The following is a 25,434-nucleotide window of genomic DNA, read 5'->3' on the forward strand; positions in this document are numbered from 1 at the left end:
TTCTTTCTTTGGCAGTGCCTCGTCCTATCATCCCAATGGAGAAACTACTAATGTCCCACAGAAGAATATTCTTCCATATATATATATTTATTCTATGTTATTCTTCTGATGCTTTGTTGAATAAAAGATTGAAAAGTCCAATTCTTCTCCTGGGTTTGCTCAAGGACAGCATCTTTATCTGTAGCTATTGTATCAATTTGAGTTGGTCAATAACAAACATTGATGTTTTATTGCTACGCAATTTTTACAAATATTTATTAAAGGACCTTATATCACAGTACTTGATAAATTCATGGAGTATATGTATTCTTCAATAAAAGAAAGTGTATGGTGTTGTTGTTCTTCTAAAAGTACACTAGAGAGCAGCACTGGATTACTGAACATTCATTCATAATAGAGATTTATAATAATACAAATATTATAAATAATCCAGATTTAACTAAAGCTGTGCCTCCTTTAATTTGTCAACAGTAAGGTAACTTAACAAATTCCACAGACATTCTCAGCTCACACTGACAGTTACAGACGTTAGGAGGCTGACTTATTGCAGATTTGACCACAGGTTAGATTCATCAGTATCTAATGTGAACCCTCCCTTTGCAGTTGAGAGGTGTGACTTTTAGCGAAACAGAAGTCTGCTGGTTGTGGTTGCTGTTCTAAACCAATTCTGGAAGGATTTCTATATTGTATGTATTTTTTTCATACGAATACTGTATAAGCGGTTATAGAAGATGAATGAATGAATGAATGAATACTGTTGTTGTTTTTCTTAGTCTTAAGAGATGGCATACCTGCAGATACCATACTATCAAAGACACTGCAGCTGTTATTAAATATTTGGTGACAGTTGAGACAGTTGAGTTCGAGTTGCTCACCTCTGACTCTAGTTTTTTTTAGGTCATTGAATGTGGATTGAGTTCCTCTGCAGGATGAAGGAAATGCATTATGATGTCAGAGTTGTAGAATCATGATCTGATGACTGACCATTCTAGTCTCTGAGGATTCCAGCAAAGCTCTTGACAGCATTTGGTAATTCCCGTCTGTTTTGTTTTTCAACGGTCAAGAGGTTGTGGCAAAAGCACTATGGGAAAATGTTTATATTATGTAAACTGTGCTTGCCTTCAACAGAACTGAATCTATTTTCAGTTTTTCTGGGAGAGTCAAACAAATGTATCTGGACTAAGGGACTAGAGTAAGACCAGAGGGTGAAAGAAAACCTGGAGTGGTTTTTGTTGGATTATTTTCTGTGCTTTCTGGACTTTGATACTGTGGCATTTTGGTGTCAGTCTTAAAATATAAGAATATTTGGTTTTGCATTGAACATTTGTGTTTGTGTTGACCAGTGTGTTCCACTTGCAGCCATGGTTAGCTTTTGATTGATCGCAGGGTTGGTGTTTGATCCCTTGTTCTTATTCTTGAAAAACTTGCTCCTGGTGATGCAGTTGCGCCGACTCTAGTGTGCATGTGAAGGGTTACCTTATATTGAGGGTGAAAAGTGCAGACTATGTATCAAATTCATTTAAGTTGTACATGATCTCAATAATTAATTGGGTTGACAAATGAAATACAAAACATACAGTGCTAAATAATGTGTAAAAATGTATTTATACTGAGCTACAGTTCTAGATTACATTTTTCAGCCATTATGTGACTTTATATTGAGCAGCTGTGTTGATATACATGAAGCAGCAGGATGACAATCAAGATCATTTGATAAAGCCTGCCACCTTGTGGTTGAATGTGACTCTTGGAGAAGCTGGTTAGAGAAGGGTCACAAGTTTGCATCCCCCTATGTTTGTCTGAGATGTCTTGAGTAAGTAAAAGCAGCAGCCAACTGCTCTGTGTACACAGTAGCATGTAAACAAATGGATGGGTCAAATGCAGAGAAAGAAAGAGTAAAAAACAATATTACTATTGTTTACAGAAAGCTCAAGTCTAATTCATTTTAGAGTTCTACATCATGGATCACTGAAGCAGACTTTTCGTGATATTTTCTCACGTCACACTCATCAATAAAATAATATAAAATATCCATATTCCTCTAGAAAATATTCTGTATTTGAACAAATCAACTCTTGTTTGCACGGCAACATTTATACCAGGCAGAATGCAATGGGCAACAGGTCTAAGGTCTCTGTGGGCCTCTCCTCCTTGCTCTGACCAGTGCTTGTGCAGGGATAATCCTTCTTTCGGGAGCCCTTATCTGTGCTTGCAGTGGGGACCTCAGACCAAAGCTTGGTGGGACCCTCTGTATTCGGCGCTGAGGAGGGGTGACTCTGCCATCCTTGAGATCGTCCACAAAACCTTCCAGTCCATCAAACTTTGAGGTCAACTTCCCCAGCTCATCCTTTAGTGAATTAAACTGCTGGTAGAGATCTCCCAGAGCATTTGAAAGAGGTTGGATCCTGGACACGCAGAAAGACGTTTGAAATTAGTAAATGTTTTCAGGATTTCAAAGACAATTGCTACACCAGAACAATGGCACTGCAGGGCTTGACAAGCAGTGGAACATTGTTTATTGGCAAAACCTGACTAAGAGGAAAGCCAAGTAATATATATATATAATTTTCACATCTGCCATATGACTGCTCAAAGCTTCTAAATGTTAAAAGGGTATTTTTTTCTTGCCACTTGCCGCTGCCTTGTTGCTTGCCCTGGAGGTTTCAGGCTTGGAGTTTCATAAAGGACTGATTATAAATAAAACTCAACTGAACTGAATCAATACTCCATTAAGAAGAACAATCCCCGTCTTTTTCAGGGAACATCAGGGTAACAGACATCCATCTGTTGCCATCATGGTTAGGAACCTCATCCCCAGAGGAGAGGGTCAGTTGAACAGAACAGACTGAAACATTTCCATTTTAGTCTGGCACAGTTGTTGTGGTGAGGTCATTTACAAAGCAGAGTCTGCTTTCTGAGGAGCAGAGTAATCATGGATCAAATTACTGGCTTTGGCAGTTCCGTGGTTGCATGCAGAGCAAGGCAAGTTACATAATTCATCATTCTGGATGACTGTGTAAAATGTTCACTTACATCATCGCATCTTGTTATTCTTGAATATTTCACATCTTACTCAACAGTCAGTTGTTTACTCTCAGTGTTTTATACAGTCAGGATGTTTGGAAGCCAGGGTGACTCACCTGTTATATTCAGGTAGAACAGAGCTGTGGTCGTTGATCAGCAGCTCTTTCACCTGGGCTATAATAGCAAATTTCCAGTTGTCCAGTACCTGAGTCAGGTTGGAGCAAGTCTTGCCGTTGGTGTGTTCTGCTGAATACATACATTTACAAGCATATGTTGGCCAGTATTCACCTTAAGTTTTACAAAGACAATCTTGAGGAGTTCTAAAAGCACTTTAAGCACTTTTTAAATAAAGCATTGTTGATAATCATTTACATCCCAGCCCTTTAAGGTTCCAACCTGAGGTTTCTCGTTTCCATTTCTGAGCTCCACACGTTGAAATTACGCAGAGCAGGGCTAGAAAACCCTTCATCTTCATCCTCCTTACCTATCAAAAAACCATAATACAGATGTGGGTAGTGCTGACAACAAGCAAACTTTCTAATTCAGTAAGCAAGCACACATGCTTTATACTCTTTCTAGATTTTTACTTATATCGCTCTGCAAATTAGTTTGAAATTTACTCCGTCTTTAAAAAAAACATGCAACACCAAAGTGTATGGTTTTCTTACTGATGCAAGCATAGTTTGAATTAATTAATTTGTACTATATTCTGTTTTCTTTTTTGTAATTTATTGTAAGTGAAATACATTGTGAAAAGTCTTTAAGATTACAGTACCTTCTTGTGAAGTAGTAACGGGTAACTTTCCAGGTTTCGAGGTCCGAGCAGCAGAAGGGACTCTGTGATACGATCACTCACCAGTCACACACTGAGGAAGCATGACCTGGGCAGCTCTCTCTTATAGCTGCCTCTCTAAACTTCAGGAGCCATTCCCCACCTGCTCCCATCCACGTCAGTGAAGCGGGGCGGTGACACATTCTGCTCCTTTAACATGCGAGCCCACTGGTGAATTCACATATCACCAAAGCCACACATATATGAAGTCTGTACATCTGCTATGACAAAAACTAACCTTCAGTGTCTGAATGGGAGGTCCTGATAATCCCCTATCTCACATGTCTTTCAGATGCTGCAGCGGTTTACAGCAACTGTACGCCCTTTGGGCTCTAATCCAGCGTTTGATGTAGCCGTATGGCTCCTGCGTAACATTCTTACTGCCTACTGTAATAGAATCTGTTCAACATCTGGGCTATGACAGTCCCAGCCAGCAGTAGTCTCTTTGCCTATCCTGAACCGAGACCTGATGAAGATGATAGAATTGAGCGCACGACTGATGTTGATCGTTCTAATTAAAGAGTTTCTGGACAACTTTTAAATACAGTAGTTATACAGTGACACTTAAAGGTGTTTGCACCTCTCAGAATTTGCTTGCATAAAATGATTCAAAACATCAGCAGATTTTCACACCAGTCATGAGAGAAGACAAAGCCATATCAGAAGTTATCAGTTAAGGAGACATTTGCTGTTATTGTTGCACAAGGGGGTCACACTAGATACCTCACCGATATGAACAAAATATGATAAAAAATTATGTAGGAATGTAGAAATTTCTGCAAATAATTTTAAGTGGCACTGTATGCTTCTGATAAATTATGTGGAAACAATCTGATTACTGAAGGAAGGTAAAGCAACATGTATTTAGTTTCATTGCATTTGGCATTCTGAACAGTTTTTGGACAGGTGACCTGGACCCAAAATGCAGATAAATGAACTGCACTATATATATCAAATTTCCCTTCATTTTTAAATGCGGGAAAATTTGGACCCTTTCCATTGACTCTGAAATGAAACACCTTTTGACACATTTTTTAAGCTCTAGTCTACATAAAATCAGAGTTACTTATTCCACTTCCATTTCAAAGATTGTGCTGCTTCTTAAGTTGAAGTCTGCAGATAGTTTCTGTGATATATGACCTGAGGCAAGCCAACTGCTGCTGAAAAGGAATTTTACTGGGCAGCGGTCCCTGCCACCTGCACTACTGTTAAACCCACAGAGAGAACAGGCATCCTGTATGGCTTTACGCAAAATCAACATAATGCCATCCCTACCATACATCTTCAGTTACAGAAGACGCTGGCTTCTGCTCACACAGTAGGAGCTAAATGATGTTAAATCCCAGCCTACTGAAAGATTTATAAACAAGGAAACAGAGATTTGTCAAAAAAAAAAAAAGCAATTCTTTCAGCAACCAGTCACAATAAATCTCTTGACAGTGGTTATTTGTCTCCTGAGCTTAGCAAACGGAGTTTCCCCAGCATTATTTTCCACACCCGCCGCCATGCAGAAGAACGAGAATGAGCTATATATCTGCAGATATATGTCCATTACATTATGCTGCATTTATTATATTGTAGTCTAGACATATCAGGCAGCATATTTAACATGCAAAATGTAAATGTGCTTAATTCTCATGTTGTCCCTTGGCCATGATAAATTAGCCACAGCAGCTGCCAAATAGATGTAGTGGCAGTTACCTGAGAAGTGAAATGTTATATGAGCTACGAGTTAAATGTATCATAAAATGCAAAAACTCGGCAACTGTCAATCTACTTTGCTGCTTTTCACCACTGATTATGTTGTGCATGTGTTATACCATAGGCATTCATTTCTGTCAAAACTGCAAAAACTAGAGGAAAATCCACGGTGAACTTGAGTGAGCTTGACACAGTACAATTATTTTTTCTTCCATCAACACACATCAGTATGGAAATAAATTTATGAACTAATGTTGAGTTCTATAGCCCCATCTCCAATCTTAACCATCAGACTCTTTTTGTAGTGGTTCACTGACTTCTTTCCAGCTCCCTACAGCTCAGTTCAGTTCAGTAAGAGGAAAGAATGACACCAGAGGTCCTGCAGAGCCAGAGAGTGAGATAACCAGGCCTCTTTCCCTTTCTGTTTTTTTAATACAGAGTCACATGTTGCTTGTTATTGACTCACAGAGGTCAGTTCATAATGACTTTCTCAGAGTAATATTGAGAGGATGGTTAAAATATAATAAGGAGACGCACCTTGAGAATTTTCATGTTTCCATGGCCGAGGTAACGTTATTTTACCTCATTTGACTTTTAACAAAAACAGAGATTAGTCTGACAGGGAGGAAGCAGTCATGAATAACTACATTAAAGACATGCATCTTAAATCAAAAGTTGAGTCTGTTTGTGCAACATTGCAGAAGTCCTGCCCTCACTGTAAAGTTAATCTGAACCATAGACTGTACATAAAGATGGAGGGCAGAACAGCTCCTCAAAAGTGAAGCCAAAGCAAGTAGAGCTCCCCCTGGTGACTGGCTGCAGTATAGGTCATAAGCTCCACCCCCTCCATGTTAATGGATGGGACTTGGGCCAAGCTAAAACACTAAAATACATGTCAAATAAATGATAGTTTCTCTCATTTTAGGTAGTTAACATAATACTGATGCATGTTCAAGTGTCTATTTTGATTCTGAAAAGTTTCGTTTTGCTTAGTTATTTGACATTATAGAAATAGAAACTGGTGGTCATGATGACTACAAGTTGCCATGCCAACCGCTCCATAAAGCAGTCCATAAGACCATGAGAGTAGGAAAAAAAAAATAAATAAATAAGTACAGTGCAAAACACCTTTGACCTCCAGGCCCTGGATGGTGATGGGCTGTGCTGGTGTCCTCTTTCTCCAGAAGTCAATGACCAGCTGCTTGGTCTTGTCCACATTCAGGAGTAGGTGGTTTGCCTGGGAACACTCAACAAAGTCTCCTATCAGTGTCCTATACTCCACCTCCTGTCCATCTCTAACTTCTGCAGGTGACAGGACCCAGAGCTGTACTGGAAATCAGAGGTGTAAAGAGTAAACAGAAATGGAGACAGGACAGTCCCCTGCGGTGCCCCCACATTACTGACAACAGTATCAAACAGGATGTCCCACAATGCCACACAAAATAGGGCCTGTCAGACAAGTAATCAGTAATCCGGGAGACAGTGGAGGAGCTGACACTCATCCTGAGCAGCTTCTCACCCAACAGAAAGGGCTGAATGAAAGAACATGATCCTCTCAGAGCCCTTCCCACCATCCAGACGAGAGTGAGCGTGCTTCCCCAGCAGGAAGTTTCCCTTTTCTCCAGTTTTTAAACTAAATTAGGACCATTTTTCTCAAAAAATACTGGTCTCTGTGGGGAAAGTCTGGTCCAAAGGCAAACATCAGAAGCAATATCAACAAGCCACTTTCTCTATAAAATAAATCTCTCTGTGATTAAGGCTGCAGTTGTGAATTAAAAAGACCAAGAAGATTTGTACTGATCAACCTTTAAAACAAAGATGAAATGTTTTCTGTCTACAAACAACGAAAGAGACAGGGCTTTCTGAACTGTTTTGAGGTTACTGGTGGAAATTTGGCAGGGCTGTCACCAGACCGGGTTGTTTTTATCAGCAGTTTCAACTGTGTGACCAGTAAAACTCTCCTCTGTGTGTAGTCTGGGAAAACCAATGAAACTTGTATGTTGCTACGTGTAAACCAGCATTTGTAAAACACATCTGGATTTTATCTGGATTTAGTTTTTAACTTTTTCTTGCAAAGAAAAAAAAACAGCAAAAAAGGGAATGTATTTGCTTGTACTTGTTTTCTTTGCTTGTTTCACCAGAGATTTCTGTGTCTGGGGCATCAACCCTAAAGTAGAAAAAAGAATATTGGCATGGACAGTATGTTGTTCATAAGGTAAGAATGAAATTGCAATAGTGCTACATCATGTCTTTCAGTTACAGGGTGTTATTTTTGGAGAATTGGACCTGCACTTTTTCACGACTTGTTAACAAATGGTTTTTCTGATTTATTATTTGCTGCCAGATGCAATCAATTGGACAAAAAACTTGGTAATTTTGACTATAACTCTTGTACAACTATCTTTCTGAGAACCACTTTAAGTTTTACACCAGCCAAGTGAGGACATCTGTGCAAAGTGTGGACAAAATGTGGCCGGTTCTCACTTCTTTACAAGGCTCTTTGAGAGTTAAGTGTGTGTGGGTGTGTGCGTGGGTGGGGGTGGGTGTGTGGGTGTGTGGGTGTGCGGGTGTGTGTGTGTGTGTGTGTGTGTGTGTGTGTGTGTGTGTAACCATCTAAATCCCCTCACTGTGACTCTCACATGATGAATAAATCCTACGCCTCACAGCAGCCTGAGGCTAAACACGGCATGGTTACTCCACCTCAGCTCACATGCCCCGCTGTACTGTAGCAAATGAGCTCCCTATGTTTCATTTCGACCAGCTAAAAGAAAGGGTAGGCTCATCTCCCAGTAGCCGAAAATATGAAGAGATATTTGGTAATAAAAAGGATTGCTTGGCCATGGTCGAGGAAAGACACTACGCAGAATGAGTCCACTCCTCTTCTGCCAAAAGTAAGTCTTTTACTAAGTTAAGTTTCTTTCTGGACAATGTACTCCTGTGATGACCAAACACTGTTTTTGTTGCATTCCTGTGTGTCTAAAGACAGAATCTGCAAAAAGGGATATTGATGAGGAGGCTGGCCAAGCATCTACTGAATTTCAAGCAGGGACAAACAATGGACAGGACAGCCCGGCACTCACAAGGATCCAACACTATTACAGTTATTCTTTAATGGACTATTTCCTTAAATATTTCCTCATTCTATGCAATCTGGTGTTTACAGTTCTGGGCCTTGTGGTTCTTGGTGTTGGCATGTGGGGCCTCATCAACAAAGAATCATTTGCCCAGGAGAAAATTGCAAGTATTGGCACTGATCCAATGCTGATGCTTGTGACTTTAGGCTGTCTGCTAACCATGCTCTGCCTGTCAGGCTGTGTAGGTGCCCTAAGAGAAAACTGCTTCTTACTGAAGCTGTTCTCAGCCACAGTGCTGGTGCTCATCACAGCTCAGGTGCTGCTCGCCATTGTTGCCTATAGCCTACAAGATCAGGTTGGAGGAGTTCTGCGATCGAGTATGTTAGCTGCCATGGCACGCTACCAAGAGGATCTGGATCTGAGATTCATCGTAGATGAGATTCAAACAAATCTGCAGTGCTGTGGAGCAGATAATTACCGCGACTGGGAGAACAACATGTAAGTAAACTGTGAAAAGTACTTCATGACTTATTGGTTATGACATATGGACATGGAATATCTTAGTATATCATTGGATTTTCATTTCTTTCCTTAGATATTACAACTGTTCAGCTCCAGGAGTGCTGGCCTGTGGTGTCCCTGCAACGTGTTGTGTGGACCCTTTAGAGAACGGCACAGTGTGGAACTCTCAGTGTGGCGTAGGAGCCCAGCTGCTAGATGAGTTTACTGCTCAGAGTGTGATCTTCCTGGGTGGGTGTCTGGGGGGAATCTCTCGGTGGATCGAGCAGCACGAGGGCCTCATAGGAACAGTTGGAATTGTCGTGTTTGGGGTCCAGATTCTTGCTCTGTTAATCACTACACGACTGCTGGAAAAAATCCATTGGCATAAAGCTTACATATAATGGAGTGATGAATACAGTATGCTACTGAATGAGCTCTGGCCAATTCTGGAATTATTTGTCTCATAATTCATTCAAATTGAATTAATAACATTAAAAAAAAGTTTTAAATCCCAAGAAAAAATATATTTAACATTAAACTTAAAGTAACAGTAGTCACTGTAATCTACACGACTTACCCATCTTCCATTTTATTTTACCCTTCTACCCAACATAAGCACATGAACAGGTTGATCTAAAGGTATAGAGGTTTTTGCATGAGCAAAAACAAAAAAAATAAGAGTTTCACTCAAATTGCTAGGGGAATGGTGTAAAATTTTAAGAAATTATTTATTTTCTTTATTCTTTTATTTATTTATTTTTATTTCTTGCTTACAGTATTATAAATCCAAGACCATTACCATTAACACCTGGCTCTAAACAACCAGGAGGCACTAGGAAGTTAAAGCTTGGCCATTGAGCAAGCAGCATAACCAAGGGAAACGTAGTTTTAGGCGTTAGATTTGTGAACAGGTTGTGAACAAAATCATGTTACTGAGTGGCTTCACACAGTTTTCCTACTTTTGTCCAGGTTTGTGCTAAGCTAAGCTAACTGGCTGCTTGCTGTGGTATCATAATCATCATGCAGACACAAAGGTGGTATTGTTTTTCACATCTAGCTCTCTCCAAGAAGACAGATCACTTCCCAGAATGTGCACTGAAGTAATTTGGAACACACTTTTTCCAAAAGGGAGAAACAAAGAAATAAACAACTTACACTTACGTATGTGATGACTGAGTAACCCAGTTTAAAGCATGATGTTCAGTTCGGGAATAGCAAAAAGAAACAAGAACAACATTTTTGAAAATTGAAAACTTTATTCTAGTTTTTGATTCAGTATAAACACAGTGCTGACAATAATACAGAAACACTTGGTGCTCTTACTGCAGCCTCAGGTGACAACATGAGAATAAGTTGAGCAAGTGGTTTATGGACATGAAAATGGCAGCTTGAGACTCTTATGAAAATAGATTCACTAAACAAAAATGGATCACTGTTCAAAATATCTTATGCAAAAAAAAACAAAAAAACATCCACAATATGCAGACATGTATCACATATAACACATTACATATTTGTAGGAGGTTTGCACTCAAAAGAAGACTGTATTGATGATCCAAGTTTCAAATTCCAACTGAACTTGTCCTGTTGGTTCCCTTCGGTAAATATGACAATAATCTCACAGAGAAGAGGTTCAGATGATGCCGTACTGAGCTAGTTCATGTAGCTCGAGGTGACTGTACGCTTCCCATGGGCAGATTACAGTGATATCTAAAACAGAAAGAAACAGATATTGTTTAGCAAAGGCTGTGTGTTGTGTGTAGGTTTGAGTAGTGTGATGTCCAAAATGTTATCATTCTGCGTACCAATGCCAAGCCCTTCCATTCCTGGGATCTCCTCTCCAAAGCTGGTGAAGAAAGAACAATCACAAGTGTTATTTCAGGGAAACTGTAGTTTGGTTTGAACTTTCTAAATGACACTTTGGAGGTCTAATTTGAAAGAAGCGTACCCTATGACCCCCCTTTTGGGAGGCTTGCTCTTGAACTGACGGGTGTTCCTCTGTTTGAATTTTGTCGGCGCCTTACGTGGGGAGCCGGGGCCGACAGCTCGGAGCGGAGCTTTGTTGCCAGTCTTCGCTCCAGGTTTGGCCACATCCACGTTCATGCCTCTGTTGTTGGAATTATAATGTTGTTGTATCATAAATTGAAAAAAAGAGAAGAAAAAAAGTAAAACCATTTTACTAAAAAGATTTCATTAAACCAGTCATAGCAATTACTTTGAATTTTCCAAATACACTAGACAAATGTTTATGAAATAAACTGTGGTCCCTCAATTACATGCACGTCTAAATCACTTAATACCTAAAGAAATACACTTATATACAGGCAGCAAAGGCTCCCATAATCTCATGCTCACGTTCCTAATCAACTCTCTACCATGCCTCTCAGCTTCAAAGCACCTTCATAATCAGATTACTGTGAGGACATGCTGAATATGCTTGTGGACCTAACCTGACAAAAGATCAGATTACCAGTAAAAGAAGCTTTGGTAGGAAATGTTCTAAAACAGCAACTTCATACTCAGGTATTGGTAGATCACTATTCAATTTCTGTAGTAAATACATCATAAAGAATTTCAGTTCTGACAGATTTTAATAGATACTAAGATGCTTTTATGTACATCGCATAAATACATATTAACACATGTAATGTGTTACACAAATGTGCTCAAGGGCCGTAAAGTAAAACAGCTCTGCATAAATATTCCACATTTACAAATGTTATAATCAGTTGCACATACTTTTGAGAGAAATGCGCAAATTCAATGAATATTTATTTCTGAGGTGATTATTATTATGAGGTGATTAAGCCTTATACTAGATTACTATATTCAAGGGGATTGGTTTTTTCTCCTTTTTCCTTTCTGGGCAAAATATTAGAAACACCTCTGGATATAAGGTACTCCAACACAGCACCTTAGTAACTATGACATTGGAGATATGTAATTTAATTTCATAAATCAGTAACAAAATAAAAAATGAAATAATAAATTATAAATTTCGGAGTTTCCGGTAAATGTGAATTACCTACTAAAAGTCCTATGTCTGGTAATTAAGTTCAGATAGCAAACACATTGTTTAAAAATGATATTGTTTATCTGATAAAAATGTGTCAGTGGTCCAAAAATCACAAGTGCATAGAAACCTATCTAACAATGGATTGTTATTAGATTATCAATAGATCATTCTTGACACTCACCAGTTGCGCTGCTGTGTATCTTCGTTGCTAGTGCTGTGAAGGTCTGGGCTGCTGTTGATGAGCTGCATTCAGTGAAGCCCTTTTATACTGTTCAGACTGTGAGAAGATTATGACACCACCAGCCAATAAACTGTGAGGCCCTCAACACTTGGACACACACGGGCCTTTTACACTGAATATGGAACAGTACATTCATGAGGGATTGGCTGACAAGGATTTGAGGGGACAACAGTTCCCTGTTTGTCAGATTATCTTGAATTGACGCATGACAGCAGAGACAAATAATTCAATTGAATTTTGTTTATAGAACGAAAGGTCTGAAGACCTTGAGGCAAACACTAAGGCAATGGTGGCAAGGAAAAACTCCCTTTTAAACAGGAAGAAAACTTGAACAGAACCCAGAATATGGAGATACTCATCTGCCTAAGGTTGGCTGGGTAGAGAGAAAAAGAGAGAGAAGAGAGCAGCGAGACAAACATCTGTCGTAGATTCATACATCTGACTAAAGCGTACAAGTAGACTCTAATCGAGATACAAATACAGGATATAGCTGATACATAAGAGTTTGATATTGAATATAAACAAAAGCATAGGGGTATGCAGTATGCATAGTATGCAGGTCCATAGGTCAGAAACACACAACTTCAGGCCAGAGACACTCACATGAAAATGGGGGAAGAGGGGAAGGTAGGGAAAGGGAAATGGAGAAAGCAGCTGAAGGCTCTACCTCCCATTTTACTTTTTGAAACTTTATGAACCATGAGTAGGCCTGCACTGTGAGATTGAAGTGATCAATTGGGATGATATGGTACAGTGAGGTCTTTAAAATATGATGGAGCTAGGCCTTTAAGCGTGTTGTACATAAGGCGTAGGATTTAAATTATGTTCTAGATTTTACAGGGAGCAAATGAAGAGAAGCTAAAACTGGAGTAATATGATCTATCTTGCAAATTCCACAGCCATCCACAACCATCCAAAAAAGAAAACTTGATTACTTGATTGTGCTGAGTAGAGATTGAGGTGTGGATTTTGTCACGGTACATCGCATGAAGTTCAGTATCTCTCCTCCACCTGCAAACATTATGCAACTCCTGCAGGCGAGAACATACCCGTGTGAACGTGACCTTTCTCTTTCATCAGCAGTCTCTCAGATTGAGTTGTATTATGGCTGGTAATCCATTCCAGCCACAGATGCACACGTAAACACACACCAGGTCCATTCATCTAATTGTTTAATTCAGCTTCTCTCTTTAATCTGCACTGTTAATGCACATGCACACATGGGACACATGTATGGACACTCGTGTGGTTTAAAAATTCTGCACACAGCAAAACCTTGTGATTGGATACATTTGATGGCATTATTTTTCTGTAATGTTGACTTTTTAGTTGTAGTTTGCTGAGCTGAAATTCTATTTTGGTTGGTTTTATTTACATATTACTACGCAGGGCTGACTTGCATAAATGATTATTAGTCATGCTTTCTTTTGCTGTGCTCCTTAATGATCTGCAATATTTTATAGATTTTAGATATTAATGCTTCTAACAGACTGTCACTTTTTGTATACTCAGTGTTCTAAACGGCCAAATAGGTTACAATCCGTCATTAAAATGAGAAACTTCTTTACCTAAACGGATGTGTCTATGCCCTCTAGCGGTGGCAGACTACAGTTACAATTACTGCAAATCAGGCTTTTGCGACAAAGATCGTCTAATATTTAGTGTATCACTTGGACCTGACTGCAAGTGCCTCAATCGTGAATTTTGCCTCTTGAAACAGAAAGCACATTTCTGTCACAAAGTGTCAGCTGCTGTCATTTAAGACACTTTTTATGGGTTGTTTTAAAGGTACTTCAATATTGCCATCTGATATTATTCAGTGAGAGAAGTTAAGTCATGCTGGGGCAGAAATAAACGTATTTTGTCACAGAGTGAGAGCTCCGTTCTTCCTTTCCTAGCCTCGGGTTAAGGTTCGTAGGTTGAAGGTTGTAGCCACACGCTGCTATCTCCTGCTCCACATGTTTCTGTTTTGTTGTGGATTGAGTTAGAAAGGGCTGCACCATGGGGAAAAGTAAGAAGAACAAAGTAAGCGAGGAGGGGAAACAAGCGGGCAAGGCTGGACTACACCAAAGGTAACGTAATCTTAGGAAGTTAATGCCATAAAGAGACGCGGCTTGTTACGCTGGCTAGCACTAGCATCTATTTAATAGCTATGCTATTAGCTCTTTAGGGCAGTTTTGCGGAGTTTATATGTTTCGATAGATTCGATTCAACTTTAGACAGCGAAATGTACTTAGCATCCAACCAAAGTGCAGACTGTAGACATTGGGATATGTACAGATTTTGCATCAAGATATTTACAGCATAAAACTTTGGTTTACAGCAGGATATGTACAAACTATGATCAGTAGCAACTATATTACAGCAGGAGTAGAGTGTCAGCTTGATTAAAATTGTTGTGTTACAGCGACGACATGTGCATACAATCAATAGTCTTACGTTTATTGATCTCTTTGTGCATATTCTCTTTACATGTGAAAGAAGCTCTGAAAAGAAGCCTAGAGGAGATGGAAAACCCAAGAGAGCCAAACAGGAGGACCACCTCGAACACATCCCCTTCAAGCTCCGAGAGATCATGAAGAGCAAGAACAGAATGGAGAAGAGACCGTTGAAGGACAAAAAGCTTAAAAAAGGTGATTAGAACGGCATCCACATGTCCTTCATGTATTTAAAAGACACGGACTAGTGAGAAATATGTTGTATTTCTGTCATTTCAGCCATCAAACAGTCAGATGATACCCAGGATGGAGACATCCGTGTCCCACACTTCAAGAGAGGAAAGCAGGAAGGCGAGAGAGCATACCTGCAGCGCATGAATACTGAGACACAACATGTCTTATTCCTCACCAAGAACCAAGTGGAAAGAAGGCCTGAGCTGCATGTGGACAAACAAGAGAGGCGTGCAGACATGGGGAAGTCTGACAAAAAGAAGGAGTGGGTACACTGTGGCTAATTTACCTCCACTTTCACCCTAACATCACTTCACTGATTAAGATTTAAAAATGGGTTGTCTGTTTTCTGTGCCAGTATTAGGATATCAGAGCTGTAATGTGCCTAATACATAATGATTCCATTTGAGTTGTAAAACATTTATTTTGAACATTTGGGAACAATAATATTATATAAAGAAAAAACTTTATTGTGTTTATGTGTATATTGTTGAGCAGTGTGAAAACTTCAACATATTCCATGTCTAAGTTTTTTTGGCCTTGCTGTCTTGCTACAGGTATGCTAAAGTGAGATTACTGAAGCGACAGCAGAAAAAGTTGGACAGACAAGAGGACGAGCTGGAGAAAGAGGAGTTTGTGGGTGAGGAAAGCATGATTTTCCAGGAATACACAAAGGATAAGAGGTAGCCAGTAATTGAGTTGAAGCCTACACCAGACAAAATCGTGAGCTTTTATCTGTGTTCTTTTAATTTGTTTGGCTCTGCTAGCCATAGCGCAGAGAGATCTAAAAGAACATTTCTGTCCACTTCATGCCATACAACATGCAAGCTATATAGAAGAAGCTTTTTGTGAACATTATCATTCATTCAATCTTCCAGCATCAAGCTGGTGCAATAATCCCACTCAATAGCCGTAACCTTACAACCTGGAAATCTGTTTTTACCTTACAGAATCTCCAGTAAACTATTCCTGGAGTGCCTATATAATATTTGACTTTTCAGCCTCCCTCTACAAAAATTGCATTAGCAAGCAGAAACCCTGTGACACTGGAACTAGTTACGTTATAGCCTATATGTTAGCTTGGTCAGTCTAGCAAAACACCTGCAAAGCAGATTAGAAGCTATCTGCAATATAATGTGTCTGACATAGTTCGGTGCTAGTCTTTAGCACTGATGCCTCACAGCAAGAAGGTTCCAGGTTCTATGTCTCTTAAACACACAACATCCAGACCGTTAGGGCAGACAGGGACATCACTGGAAATGGTAAGCAGAAAGGAGGTGGGCTTGCCATCTTTGTTAACAACAGGTGGTACAACCCTAACCAAATCACCAGCAAGGAACATGTCTGCTGCCCTGATATTGAACTGCTGTCTGTGGGGCCCAGGCCGTATTTCCTGCCGAGGGAAATTCCCCATTTTATCGTCGTCACTGTTTACATGCCACCGTCTGTGAACCAGACGGTGGCATGTGAAGTCACTCACGGCATCATTGCAAAACTACAGACCAAACATCCAAATGCTCTGATAGTAATCTCCGGTGACTCGAGTCATGTCTCTGCGACAAAAACACTGACTAATTTCACACAGTATGTTGACTGCCCAACCAGAGAGGAGAGGACACTGGATTTGCTGTATGCTAACGTGAGGGATGTGCAAAGATTTGTCCCCCTTTCCCCCTCCCGGGCAGGTCAGACCATAACCTGGTTCACCTCAAATCCTGCTGTGTGCCAATGGTTAAGAGACAACCAGTCACCACAAACAGTGAAAAGGTGGTCAGAGGAGACCTTCCACTCACTGCAGGACTGTTTTGAATCAACACCAACAAGGACATCACCATACCTTCCCCCACCTCGCAGCTCTCCTGCTCCTATTGACGGCCCTGCTCCCCCCACCGTTACCTCCCCTACTGGCCCTCTCCAAAAGCATAGCAGCAACCCCCCCACCCAGGACAACAACGACGACCTGCTTCACAGCTGACCAGGTGAGGAGACGGCTGAGGACACTGCATGCAGGAAAGGCTGCAGGCCCAGATGGCGTCTGTCCCAGAGTGCTTAGGGCCCCTGCCACCCAGCTGTGTGGAGTCTTTCACCTGGTCTTCAACGTGAGCCTGAGTCTACAGGGGGTACCTGTGCTGTGGAAGACATCATGCCTCGTCCCAGTGCCAAGAACACCACACCGCTGCAGCCCCAGTGACTACTGGGGCTGACCTACCACATAATGAAGAACTTCAGGCGACTGGTTCTGGGACAGCTGCGACACATGGTCGACACTCAACTGGACCCTCTCCAGTTCGCCTACCAGCCACGACTTGGAGTAGAGGATGCCATCATCTTCCTGCTCAACCTTGCTCACCTGGACAAACCGTGCCCACCTGGATAAACTGGCAATCACTGTGAGGGTCACATTCTTTGACTTTTCCAGTGCTTTTAACACCAGCAGGCCAACTTTCCTGGGTGACAAGCTCAAAGCAATGCAGGATGATGCCCTCCTGGTGTTCCTGGATCATTGACTACCTCGCTGGAAGACCACAGTATGTGAGGCTGCAACACTGTGTCAGACAGGGTGGTCAGCAGCACTGGGGCTTCACAGGGGACAGTCCTTTCCCCTTCCTCTTCACCATCTACACCACGGACTTCAACTACCAGACAGAATCCTGCCACCATCAGGAGTTTTCTGATGACTCTGCGGTAGTAGGATGTATCAATGATGGTGAGTACAGAACTGTGATGGGAAACTTTGTCACATAGTGCGAGGACAACTTCCTGCATGTGACAAAGACAAAGGAACTGGTTGTGGACATGAGGAGAAAAAAGGCTCCGGTGACCCCTGTTACCATCCGGGGGGCCCTGGTGGACTACAAATATCTGGGAGTGCACATCAACAATAAACTGGACTGGTCAAAGAACACTGAGGCACTCTACAAGAAGGGCCAGAGTCGACTCTACGTTTTGAGGAGACTGAGGTCGTTCAACATCTGCCGGACAATGTTGATGATGTTCTACGAGTCTGCGGGGGCCAGTGCGCTCCTGTACGCCGTTGCATGCTGGGGCAGCAGACGTTAATAGACTCAACAAACTGATCCCGAAGGCCAGTGATGTTGTAGGGGTGAAGCTGGACAGTGTCGGAGAGGAGGATGTTGGCAAGAGTGGAGACCATCCTGGACAACTCCTCCCACCCACTTCACAACACACTGGCCAGTCTTAGCAGTACCTTTAGTAACAGACTCATTCTACCCAAATGCACCACAGAACACCACAGGAGGTCATTCCTGCCTGTGGCCATCAAACTTTATAACTCCTCCCGCTGAGTGTTGGTCACTCTTAACACTCTTAACTCTTCAGATGCTTTTAATTTATTTGCAACCTTTTACCTTTGTATATTAATACTTGTGCAGTATTGTTTCTTTTACTTTTCATGCATTTGCTTTTATTTTTTTTTAATATTTTTTTGTTTGTTTAAAGTGTTTCCTTTATTGTAGTGCACAGGAATGTTTTCCCCCATGAAGTGGTGTGTTTATGCAAACTTGTCATGTGTGACATACTGCCAGCCAAAGATTGGACTGAGAGCAGAGTGACAGTTGGATTATTCCTAACTTGTTGGGCAGCCACAATGTTGCCATTTATTTTAGTCGACTTTGCATGTGAAAACACAAATATTTTGATGTACATTGTGTTTGTTTTGTAGATGACATTCCCTTTGGTGAAGTTACAATGGCCCCACCATCGTTAAGCGCCAAACCGAAGAAAGCTCCGGACAAGTCACAGGTAAACATGCTATGCTGTGACATAACTCTTGAGTTATCTCCTCACTCTTGAGTAAGTAACCATTTACAATCTTCTTCCTTCATTATCCAGAATGCCTCGAAGAAGCTGCTTCTCACCTCTCTTCTTGGCCAAACGGCAACCTCCACAACCAAGCCCTCCATGGCCAAACAGAGAATCATGGAAGAGGAGAGGCAGCGAGCAGTAGAAGCCTACCGCTATCTTAAGAAACGGAAACAACAGCAACTCGAGGCCAGGATTACCAGCTTAGGAAAAAAACACAAGAACTTCAGTCAAGCATAATTACCCCATTATAGTCATGAGCAGAGACTGACAAGATAATCATCAGCAGGCTGTATGTATTAAATGCCAGATGGGTAGCTACCCACAGTCAAGGGAACGTATAAGGAAAGACTTATGTACCGTTTAAGGTAAACCACATTCACTTAACTACATGCCAAGTGCCTTTTAATTGGGAGTGGGGGGGGATGCTCACGGACAGTATTTCATTATTATTTACAGTGTTTGCCTCTTTTGGTAATCACAATGGCATCTTCCGTGATCTGGATTTTAAAATCATTAAGTTTATTTCACCACTAGATGGCAGTCCAGCCGTAGGAAGCTGCTCTCTTGTTTACTGTACATGGAACTAACAAAGCATGGTGGCCGATATACACAGGTCGGCCACAAGACATTGATCATCTTGTGAAAATTAAATGTTCTGCTGGGAAAAATTTGGACCTGGCATTCATGCGGGTGTACCACCCACCCAGACCAGACCAGGCACCTCCACACCATAGCAATGACGCCATAGCAATGACGCCATAGCAATGACGGGATGCAGCCTGACACAGGCACACACACAAAAACGGTTTAGGAACAACTCAAAAAAACATGAAAAACACCACAAGGTGTTGACCTGGCCTCCAAATTCCCTAGATCCCAAACTGATCAAGTGGTCCACAGAAGCCCCTCCCCTCAACCCATAGGACCCAAAGGCCCCCACTAACAACATTCTGTTGCCAGACACCACAGGACACCCTCAGAAGGTCCCTGTCCATTCTATGATGAGTCACAACTGTTTTGGAGGCACAAGGGAGACCTACACAATATTAGGAAGGTGGTCATAATGTTATGCCTGATCAGTGTGTGTACAATGTATGTAAATTTATAGCTGGTTTGTGCACTCATTTACCATATGTCGATGTGTATGGAAGTGATCACAATGCAATGCATTTAAAAACAACCTCACTACGAGCTTTATTTAATAGCTGGTTATGCTTTTCATCAGCAGGTGGGGTTTGTCCAGTTCAGAGACTTTCTCGTCTATATTTTCACAATAGCTGAGGTGAAAAATATCGCAACCAGGCCTGTTTAGGAGCTTTGTATTATATGGCATTATAATTTATATCTTCTTACAATATCTATCATGTGACTTGTTTCCCTGACTTAATTTGCCCCGTAGCAATACCAAGTCCATAACAGCCTAGGTCTTGTTTTCCTTCGTACCTCTCTGAGAGCCTCAATCTTGGGATAAATAAATCACATTAGCCCTTTTAAATGTGGAAAACACATTAGAGCCTGGCACAGCTATTTGCAGTTGTAATCCTTAACAGGTTTACCCTCATAAACAAGGCCTTTGTTCAAATATTGGCCTCTGAGACAGTCCAGTAATCTCCGTGTGTTGAAAACATCCTGGTCTTTTTTTACATGTACTTTTTTAACTTAACATCCATAGATTATATTCTCCGGTTGTAATGTGTGTGAGTTCAGACATTTTTAGGTAATCAACTTAACCGATAAAACTGTCTGTGGCCATGTTTGTCCTCTGATGGTTGTCACAGTGATAGGAGGACATGTATTAAGTGGTGACAGCTGCTTGTGATCTGGAGCACTTAGTCCCTTGAGGTAAATGCATCCACTGTTGGTCATGTAAACATCTATGTGCAAGACTACTGCTCATATCATCAGGAGGTTTCTAGTTTCTGCCTGTAAAAGACTTCACTTGATTTTAGCTTCAGTCACTGATGCGGATAAATACTGGATAGACTATATGAGAGGGATACCACACCCCACCCTGCTCTGGGAAAGTATGTAAAGTCCATTACTCTAACCAGGTCAGTGACCGTGGACAGTAACTACTAAGTGAAGAGGCAGAGTGTTTTGGATATTTAAATCGATTTATTTATTTGAATAAATAAATAGAATGTTTTTCCCCAACATATCTTATGTCTGAACACCTATCAAAAGATGCAAAGTACACAACATATAACCTCAGCACTGGCACATGTGTTCTGTTATAGAATTCTGTCTGAGTTGCAGTTTCCAGTGAGCAGTTTCTTTTCTGAGCAGGTACTCAACCTGCTGACAGTAAAAGACTGTGTCAGTAATTGGGAGACAGATTATTTACTCTGCTGCTAGGCAGCTGCAGCTCGCTCTGGAGTGTGTGAGAGAGAAGGAGAGAGGAATTATGGAGGTAATTGTCTCCAGAGAGAAGGTAAAAGAACTTATTGTAAGTCAAAACATTTGTAAATACTTAAGTCTTTGCTTAAATCTTTTTCCGTAATAATGATTGAATATATCATTCTCAGTACCAGCTAAAATTATTTTCTTCCCTGTAGCAATGTAAACCCATACACCACTGTATGATGGAAATTCCCAGTGTGTGGCACCAGGTATAACTTATCAGGATGAACTATGCAAATGTCTGCAGTTATTGGAGTGTGCTTGGCAATCCTGGTGAAACTTCCTCCTCCTGTGTTCCACATGGGACTTCTTGTGAGTTGTTATCTTTTACAACCAGAAGAGCCAAAAATCAGACAGTGTTTTTAACATTTACAGCTTTAATAACTTAGAATTTACACATTTATGTCAAATGTTTAGGGTTAGGGTTACTACAGAAGTTTGAATCACAACATTTTACAACTGAAACAAAGTATGTTACGCAGTAGTGAACGGATCAGCCAAAGTTGAGAATTAAACAACATAATATTAGTGATATCACAATTTTCAGTAAATCTCGACATTGACACTGAACATAACTGGTTATTTAAATGATCTTTACTTAAACCTTGTCTATGGTTTCTCCACCATCAGCATACTCCTGGTCAGCTGTAACCTAAAGGTTTTTACACATTGCTCTACTTTGGATGCCTTCTGGAGCATAAAGGGCCAGAAAGAGAGCACATGAATGAAGTAAAGGAGTTGAGACGATTCTTTGCTCAAATTAGAATTCTTGATTGGACTATAAACAAACTGTTAGCAGCAGAAGAAATAGAAGAAATCTGCAAGTGGAGCCAGGTCCTATTACTGTACGGTGCTTGAGATGCGCTGTGTTTATTCCTATTGAAAGCAACTTCTCAAGAATGGTAAAGGGGAATACATACTTGACACCTGGAACTTCAAGAACGCACACCTGGCAGATATTTTTTTTAATAGCGGCAACAACCAAGTATGTAGGTGACAGTGCACTGTGCTCTCGACTCAATCTGCCAACCTGTGACAGTCCTTAAGATGATAAGGACCCAGCTGAACGAGGCAGGGAGCTGCTGCTTCGTGGAATCACACTGGGGGATGTGACTCGAGGTGTCATTGTGTCGAGGTCCATCTGTAGAAACACGGATAGTAGGGATTATTTTAGATATAGTGAAGAGTAGATGCTTTGTGGTGTAAAATAGCGATAGCATACTCACCCTTGTCAAACCTTTGGCAATCAAGGCTAATTCGGTGGGCTGATACACACCACTTCGTAACTGACCATTATAGGCGCCATACGGAGACTCTGGCTTTGTGGATACTGATAAACAAAAGGTTAGGTTGGATTGAAAAACATGGCCATTGTTCTGTTTAGTGGATTTCATTTTTTGTGGACTTGGCATATGTTTTACATAAAACAGAAGAGTCCAAGTGTCATTTAAAAATTATATTTGGGCAACAGTTTCTGTAGCCCTAATCAGTGAAATCTACTTATACTCTTACTTATTGACTAGTTACATCTGTCAGGAAAAATCAGACACCATATACAAACTGGATATTTTGAAGTCTTAAAAGCACACTGTAGCATGTATTACCTATACCAAATATGTGACAGTGTGCTACTCAGACACTACCTGGAACAGTATGTGATACCATTATAACAGCCCTGCTATCTGATTAAATATTACTAGACAGTGTGTACAGACAGATTTTCAAGCAACTGATATTTGTAGTTCCCAAATAAGTGACTGATTTAACTGACTTGTATCACAATATTCGCCAATGGCATGAACTTCAGGAAATAGATTATGTTTCTGTCCTAATGAGTCGGAATTGTGGAACAATAATAATCATTGAAACTGAAAAACTGAAAAATCATTACAGTAAACTTTTTGGGCTCTATAATGAATTATGTTGTACCTGCTGGAGGCTCATCCATAGAAAAGGCTTTGTTGTCCATGTAAACACTCTGGTGGTTTATTTCCGGCTCTTTAAGGATGGTGTCATAAACCAGGCTCCTGGCAGGATAGACATCTCCATCATGGGGTTGCTCCTGGTCTGGGTCCTCATGTGTCAGTAAGCAGATTTCAGGAATTGTGTAGAGGAGGAGGAACACCCATGCATTTGAGACCACAGCCACAGCCAAAGTCGGATCGTCCCAGCTGGGATTCCCAGCAACTCGGTTCCCGTGGACATACATGACAATCCAAGCTACCCAGATAGCCATGGTGAAGAGCCCTGTGACCAGGATTAAAGCTCCATCTCGACGCCACTGCTTATGCTTGTGTGTTAGAGAGGGCACAGCCATCACCACCACAGTTAGCAGCAGAACCATCACATAGATGAGGGCCATCACAAAGTCCTTGTTGGCAATGCTGCATGACATGTCAGGGACAATACCACCTCTGACCACAGTGATGATAAGCCACTCAGTGTTGATGATCACCTCGACAAGCCAGAGACCTAGGGCACCCAGGCATAACATCCAGCTCCTGGGCCCTCGGCCCCTTCGCTGCAGCAGGGCAAGCCACAGCCCATGCATCACCAGGCAGGCTAGACAGCCAGAGAACAGTACCCCAAACAGGTACCTCCGTGCGGTACAGCTGGTGGAGTAAGGGCCCACAATGAAGGCAAAAGTAAGTCCAAAGAGTCCCAGTGTGAAGACTAAAATGCTAGCCTGCAAGGCCACCATTCCCTTTCTCTTCTTGTTTGTCACAAACGGTAAAGAGGCCATGAGAATGACAAACAGGACGAAGGAAATCACCACACCAGCAGCAGCAACGGCTTCCACCACGACCCCCCACACTGTGGTCAGGTCACACAGGTTGTAATATATGGAGCTGATGCTGGAACCACATCCTTTTGGAGCATTAGTTGGGTCCATTGTTTTACTGCAGAATATGTTCAAATACTGCAAGAAAAATGTCCTGATTAAGTAAACATACACACAAGTACTGTAGTTTTTTGTTTTCATTTGCTTCCTGATTATTAAATGGATATTCTGTGCACTGTCCATACATCTGAGAACAAAATGAGTTTTCATAAATTAGTGTGTCACAGCACACTAAAAACATAAATTAGTATGTCACAGCACACTAAAAACAGTTACCTCAGTAGAATTTTGAGTGTGTTACAGCTACTAATTACTGTCCATTCAAATAGATTCACTTGAGTCTCTGAAGGATCCACGAATTGTACATTGTCTCCCCTGACTTTAATTATCAAATGGAGTCCACAGTGAGTTTTGGTCACAGCTCTGTCTAGCTTTCCAAGTCCAATTAACTGACAGAGGCATCGTTTTAACCATTTACAGTGAGACCTAATGAGTAGGCTGTTCACGCAGCATCCCAGTTCTAGCAAAGTGCTTTTCGTAATTATAATAATCCAGTAACTATTGGCTTCCTGGACATCCAAATATTTCTAGTTGGCGCTGTAAGGTAAGCACTGATATGAAAATATCAGTGAGACAATATGGAGAATTACCTCCCATAAAATATTTCAAACCCCGCTATATTAAGCCATCAAAATAAAAAATAATAATAAAATAATAATTTAAATTTAAAAAAAAAAAATACTATTTCGTAGATACGTGTTTTACAAAGGACAACATATTCTATATGGGGTAGCTAATCATTTTAAAATAGTTATAAAATAGCGCAATAAAAACAAACGCTGAAATCGTTATGGATTATTGGATGCCGGCACAACAAGTAAACGAACAGCACAGTGAATGTAATGAGTCCAAATCAAACCGACATGGATGTTCTTACCTGAACTGTGAGAGTAGCTCTGATCACCGCTCCAACAGGTGACTCAGGCGGACAGGAGTAAGGACAACCAGACCTGGATGCCTACACCATGCAGTTACGACGCGTTCAAGAGTTCACTTTCTGGGCGGGATCACTCCTCCATCCGTCGCTTCTCCGTTATTCAACCATGTTTTAATAACAGAGTCCCATCACTCCCATCAGAGTAAATAAAGTGAAAGTGAGTGTGCTTTCAATAATGACCCTGCTAACGCCACTCTGGACCTTTATGCAACCTCTGTGCTGTCTGCAGTTTTGCATATTCCACGAGATTAGTCCACTTACTTTTTTCAGGCAGCTTAGCAAACAAAGGGAGCACTCACCTCTCTATTTAGA

At 41.0% G+C, this 25,434-nt stretch overlaps 5 protein-coding genes across 8 annotated transcripts; 2 read left to right on the forward strand and 3 right to left on the reverse strand.

The window, feature by feature from the left end:
• Nucleotides 1–778: 778 nt before the first annotated feature.
• LOC311507195 (uncharacterized protein) lies at nucleotides 779–4,625 on the reverse strand. Of its 3 annotated transcripts, none has more exons than XM_084571454.1 (4): nucleotides 3,800–4,625; nucleotides 3,421–3,508; nucleotides 3,141–3,267; nucleotides 779–2,405 (listed from the first exon to the last, which is right to left on the reverse strand). In XM_084571454.1, exons 2-4 carry the CDS (start codon nucleotides 3,497–3,499, stop codon nucleotides 2,126–2,128), a joined length of 486 nt encoding a protein of 161 aa, XP_084427580.1. In that variant the 5' UTR covers nucleotides 3,500–3,508; nucleotides 3,800–4,625; the 3' UTR covers nucleotides 779–2,125. The 3 variants fall into 3 exon arrangements, with proteins under 3 accessions (XP_084427580.1, XP_084427578.1, XP_084427579.1); XM_084571452.1 differs by having other exon boundaries at nucleotides 3,141–3,270; XM_084571453.1 differs by lacking the exon at nucleotides 3,800–4,625 and having other exon boundaries at nucleotides 3,141–3,270; nucleotides 3,421–3,791.
• A 3,711-nt stretch (nucleotides 4,626–8,336) lies between these two features.
• tspan10 (tetraspanin 10) lies at nucleotides 8,337–9,533 on the forward strand (the record flags this gene model as incomplete). Its single annotated transcript, XM_084570365.1, has 3 exons — nucleotides 8,337–8,448; nucleotides 8,540–9,129; nucleotides 9,227–9,533. The coding sequence occupies exons 1-3, from the start codon at nucleotides 8,359–8,361 to the stop codon at nucleotides 9,531–9,533; spliced, it is 987 nt and encodes a 328-aa protein (XP_084426491.1). The 5' UTR covers nucleotides 8,337–8,358.
• A 543-nt stretch (nucleotides 9,534–10,076) lies between these two features.
• On the reverse strand, nucleotides 10,077–11,267 carry LOC311507217 (retinal cone rhodopsin-sensitive cGMP 3',5'-cyclic phosphodiesterase subunit gamma-like). Its single transcript, XM_084571479.1, has 3 exons — nucleotides 11,081–11,267; nucleotides 10,938–10,978; nucleotides 10,077–10,842 (listed from the first exon to the last, which is right to left on the reverse strand). Exons 1-3 carry the CDS (start codon nucleotides 11,233–11,235, stop codon nucleotides 10,766–10,768), a joined length of 273 nt encoding a protein of 90 aa, XP_084427605.1. The 5' UTR covers nucleotides 11,236–11,267; the 3' UTR covers nucleotides 10,077–10,765.
• A 2,358-nt stretch (nucleotides 11,268–13,625) lies between these two features.
• On the forward strand, nucleotides 13,626–21,388 carry ccdc137 (coiled-coil domain containing 137). 2 transcript variants are annotated; one of them, XM_084570127.1, is made up of 6 exons: nucleotides 13,626–14,461; nucleotides 14,871–15,022; nucleotides 15,107–15,323; nucleotides 15,616–15,698; nucleotides 18,741–18,820; nucleotides 18,911–21,388. In XM_084570127.1, exons 1-6 carry the CDS (start codon nucleotides 14,391–14,393, stop codon nucleotides 19,118–19,120), a joined length of 813 nt encoding a protein of 270 aa, XP_084426253.1. In that variant the 5' UTR covers nucleotides 13,626–14,390; the 3' UTR covers nucleotides 19,121–21,388. The 2 variants fall into 2 exon arrangements, with proteins under 2 accessions (XP_084426253.1, XP_084426254.1); XM_084570128.1 differs by having other exon boundaries at nucleotides 13,628–14,461; nucleotides 14,874–15,022; nucleotides 18,911–21,387.
• A 767-nt stretch (nucleotides 21,389–22,155) lies between these two features.
• Nucleotides 22,156–24,805, reverse strand: LOC311507173 (G-protein coupled receptor family C group 5 member C-like). Its single transcript, XM_084571430.1, has 3 exons — nucleotides 23,213–24,805; nucleotides 22,510–22,613; nucleotides 22,156–22,424 (listed from the first exon to the last, which is right to left on the reverse strand). The coding sequence occupies exons 1-3, from the start codon at nucleotides 24,333–24,335 to the stop codon at nucleotides 22,326–22,328; spliced, it is 1,326 nt and encodes a 441-aa protein (XP_084427556.1). The 5' UTR covers nucleotides 24,336–24,805; the 3' UTR covers nucleotides 22,156–22,325.
• Nucleotides 24,806–25,434: the final 629 nt, after the last annotated feature.

The sequence above is a fragment of the Chelon labrosus genome, assembly GCF_963514085.1.
Source record: "Chelon labrosus genome assembly, chromosome: 21".
Lineage (NCBI taxonomy): Eukaryota > Metazoa > Chordata > Actinopteri > Mugiliformes > Mugilidae > Chelon > Chelon labrosus.

What these genes read in the sequence shown, in the direction of transcription:
- LOC311507195 (XM_084571452.1), bottom strand. Translation starts at nt 3,499, where the DNA reads ATGAAGATGAAGGGTTTTCTAGCCCTGCTCTGCGTAATTTCAACGTGT. An exon ending in ATGGAAACGAGAAACCTCAG is followed by an intron (nt 3,271 to 3,420) that starts GTTGGAACCTTA and finishes GTATGTATTCAG; the next exon opens with CAGAACACACCAACGGCAAG. An exon ending in GTTCTACCTGAATATAACAG is followed by an intron (nt 2,406 to 3,140) that starts GTGAGTCACCCT and finishes CTGCGTGTCCAG; the next exon opens with GATCCAACCTCTTTCAAATG.
- LOC311507217 (XM_084571479.1), bottom strand. Translation starts at nt 11,235, where the DNA reads ATGAACGTGGATGTGGCCAAACCTGGAGCGAAGACTGGCAACAAAGCT. An exon ending in CCCAAAAGGGGGGTCATAGG is followed by an intron (nt 10,979 to 11,080) that starts GTACGCTTCTTT and finishes TTTCTTCACCAG; the next exon opens with CTTTGGAGAGGAGATCCCAG. An exon ending in AATGGAAGGGCTTGGCATTG is followed by an intron (nt 10,843 to 10,937) that starts GTACGCAGAATG and finishes TTTCTGTTTTAG; the next exon opens with ATATCACTGTAATCTGCCCA.
- ccdc137 (XM_084570127.1), top strand. Translation starts at nt 14,391, where the DNA reads ATGGGGAAAAGTAAGAAGAACAAAGTAAGCGAGGAGGGGAAACAAGCG. An exon ending in GGACAAAAAGCTTAAAAAAG is followed by an intron (nt 15,023 to 15,106) that starts GTGATTAGAACG and finishes CTGTCATTTCAG; the next exon opens with CCATCAAACAGTCAGATGAT. An exon ending in AAGTCTGACAAAAAGAAGGA is followed by an intron (nt 15,324 to 15,615) that starts GTGGGTACACTG and finishes GTCTTGCTACAG; the next exon opens with GTATGCTAAAGTGAGATTAC.
- LOC311507173 (XM_084571430.1), bottom strand. Translation starts at nt 24,335, where the DNA reads ATGAAAACTCATTTTGTTCTCAGATGTATGGACAGTGCACAGAATATC. An exon ending in TATGGATGAGCCTCCAGCAG is followed by an intron (nt 22,614 to 23,212) that starts GTACAACATAAT and finishes TTTGTTTATCAG; the next exon opens with TATCCACAAAGCCAGAGTCT. An exon ending in TTGCCAAAGGTTTGACAAGG is followed by an intron (nt 22,425 to 22,509) that starts GTGAGTATGCTA and finishes GTGTTTCTACAG; the next exon opens with ATGGACCTCGACACAATGAC.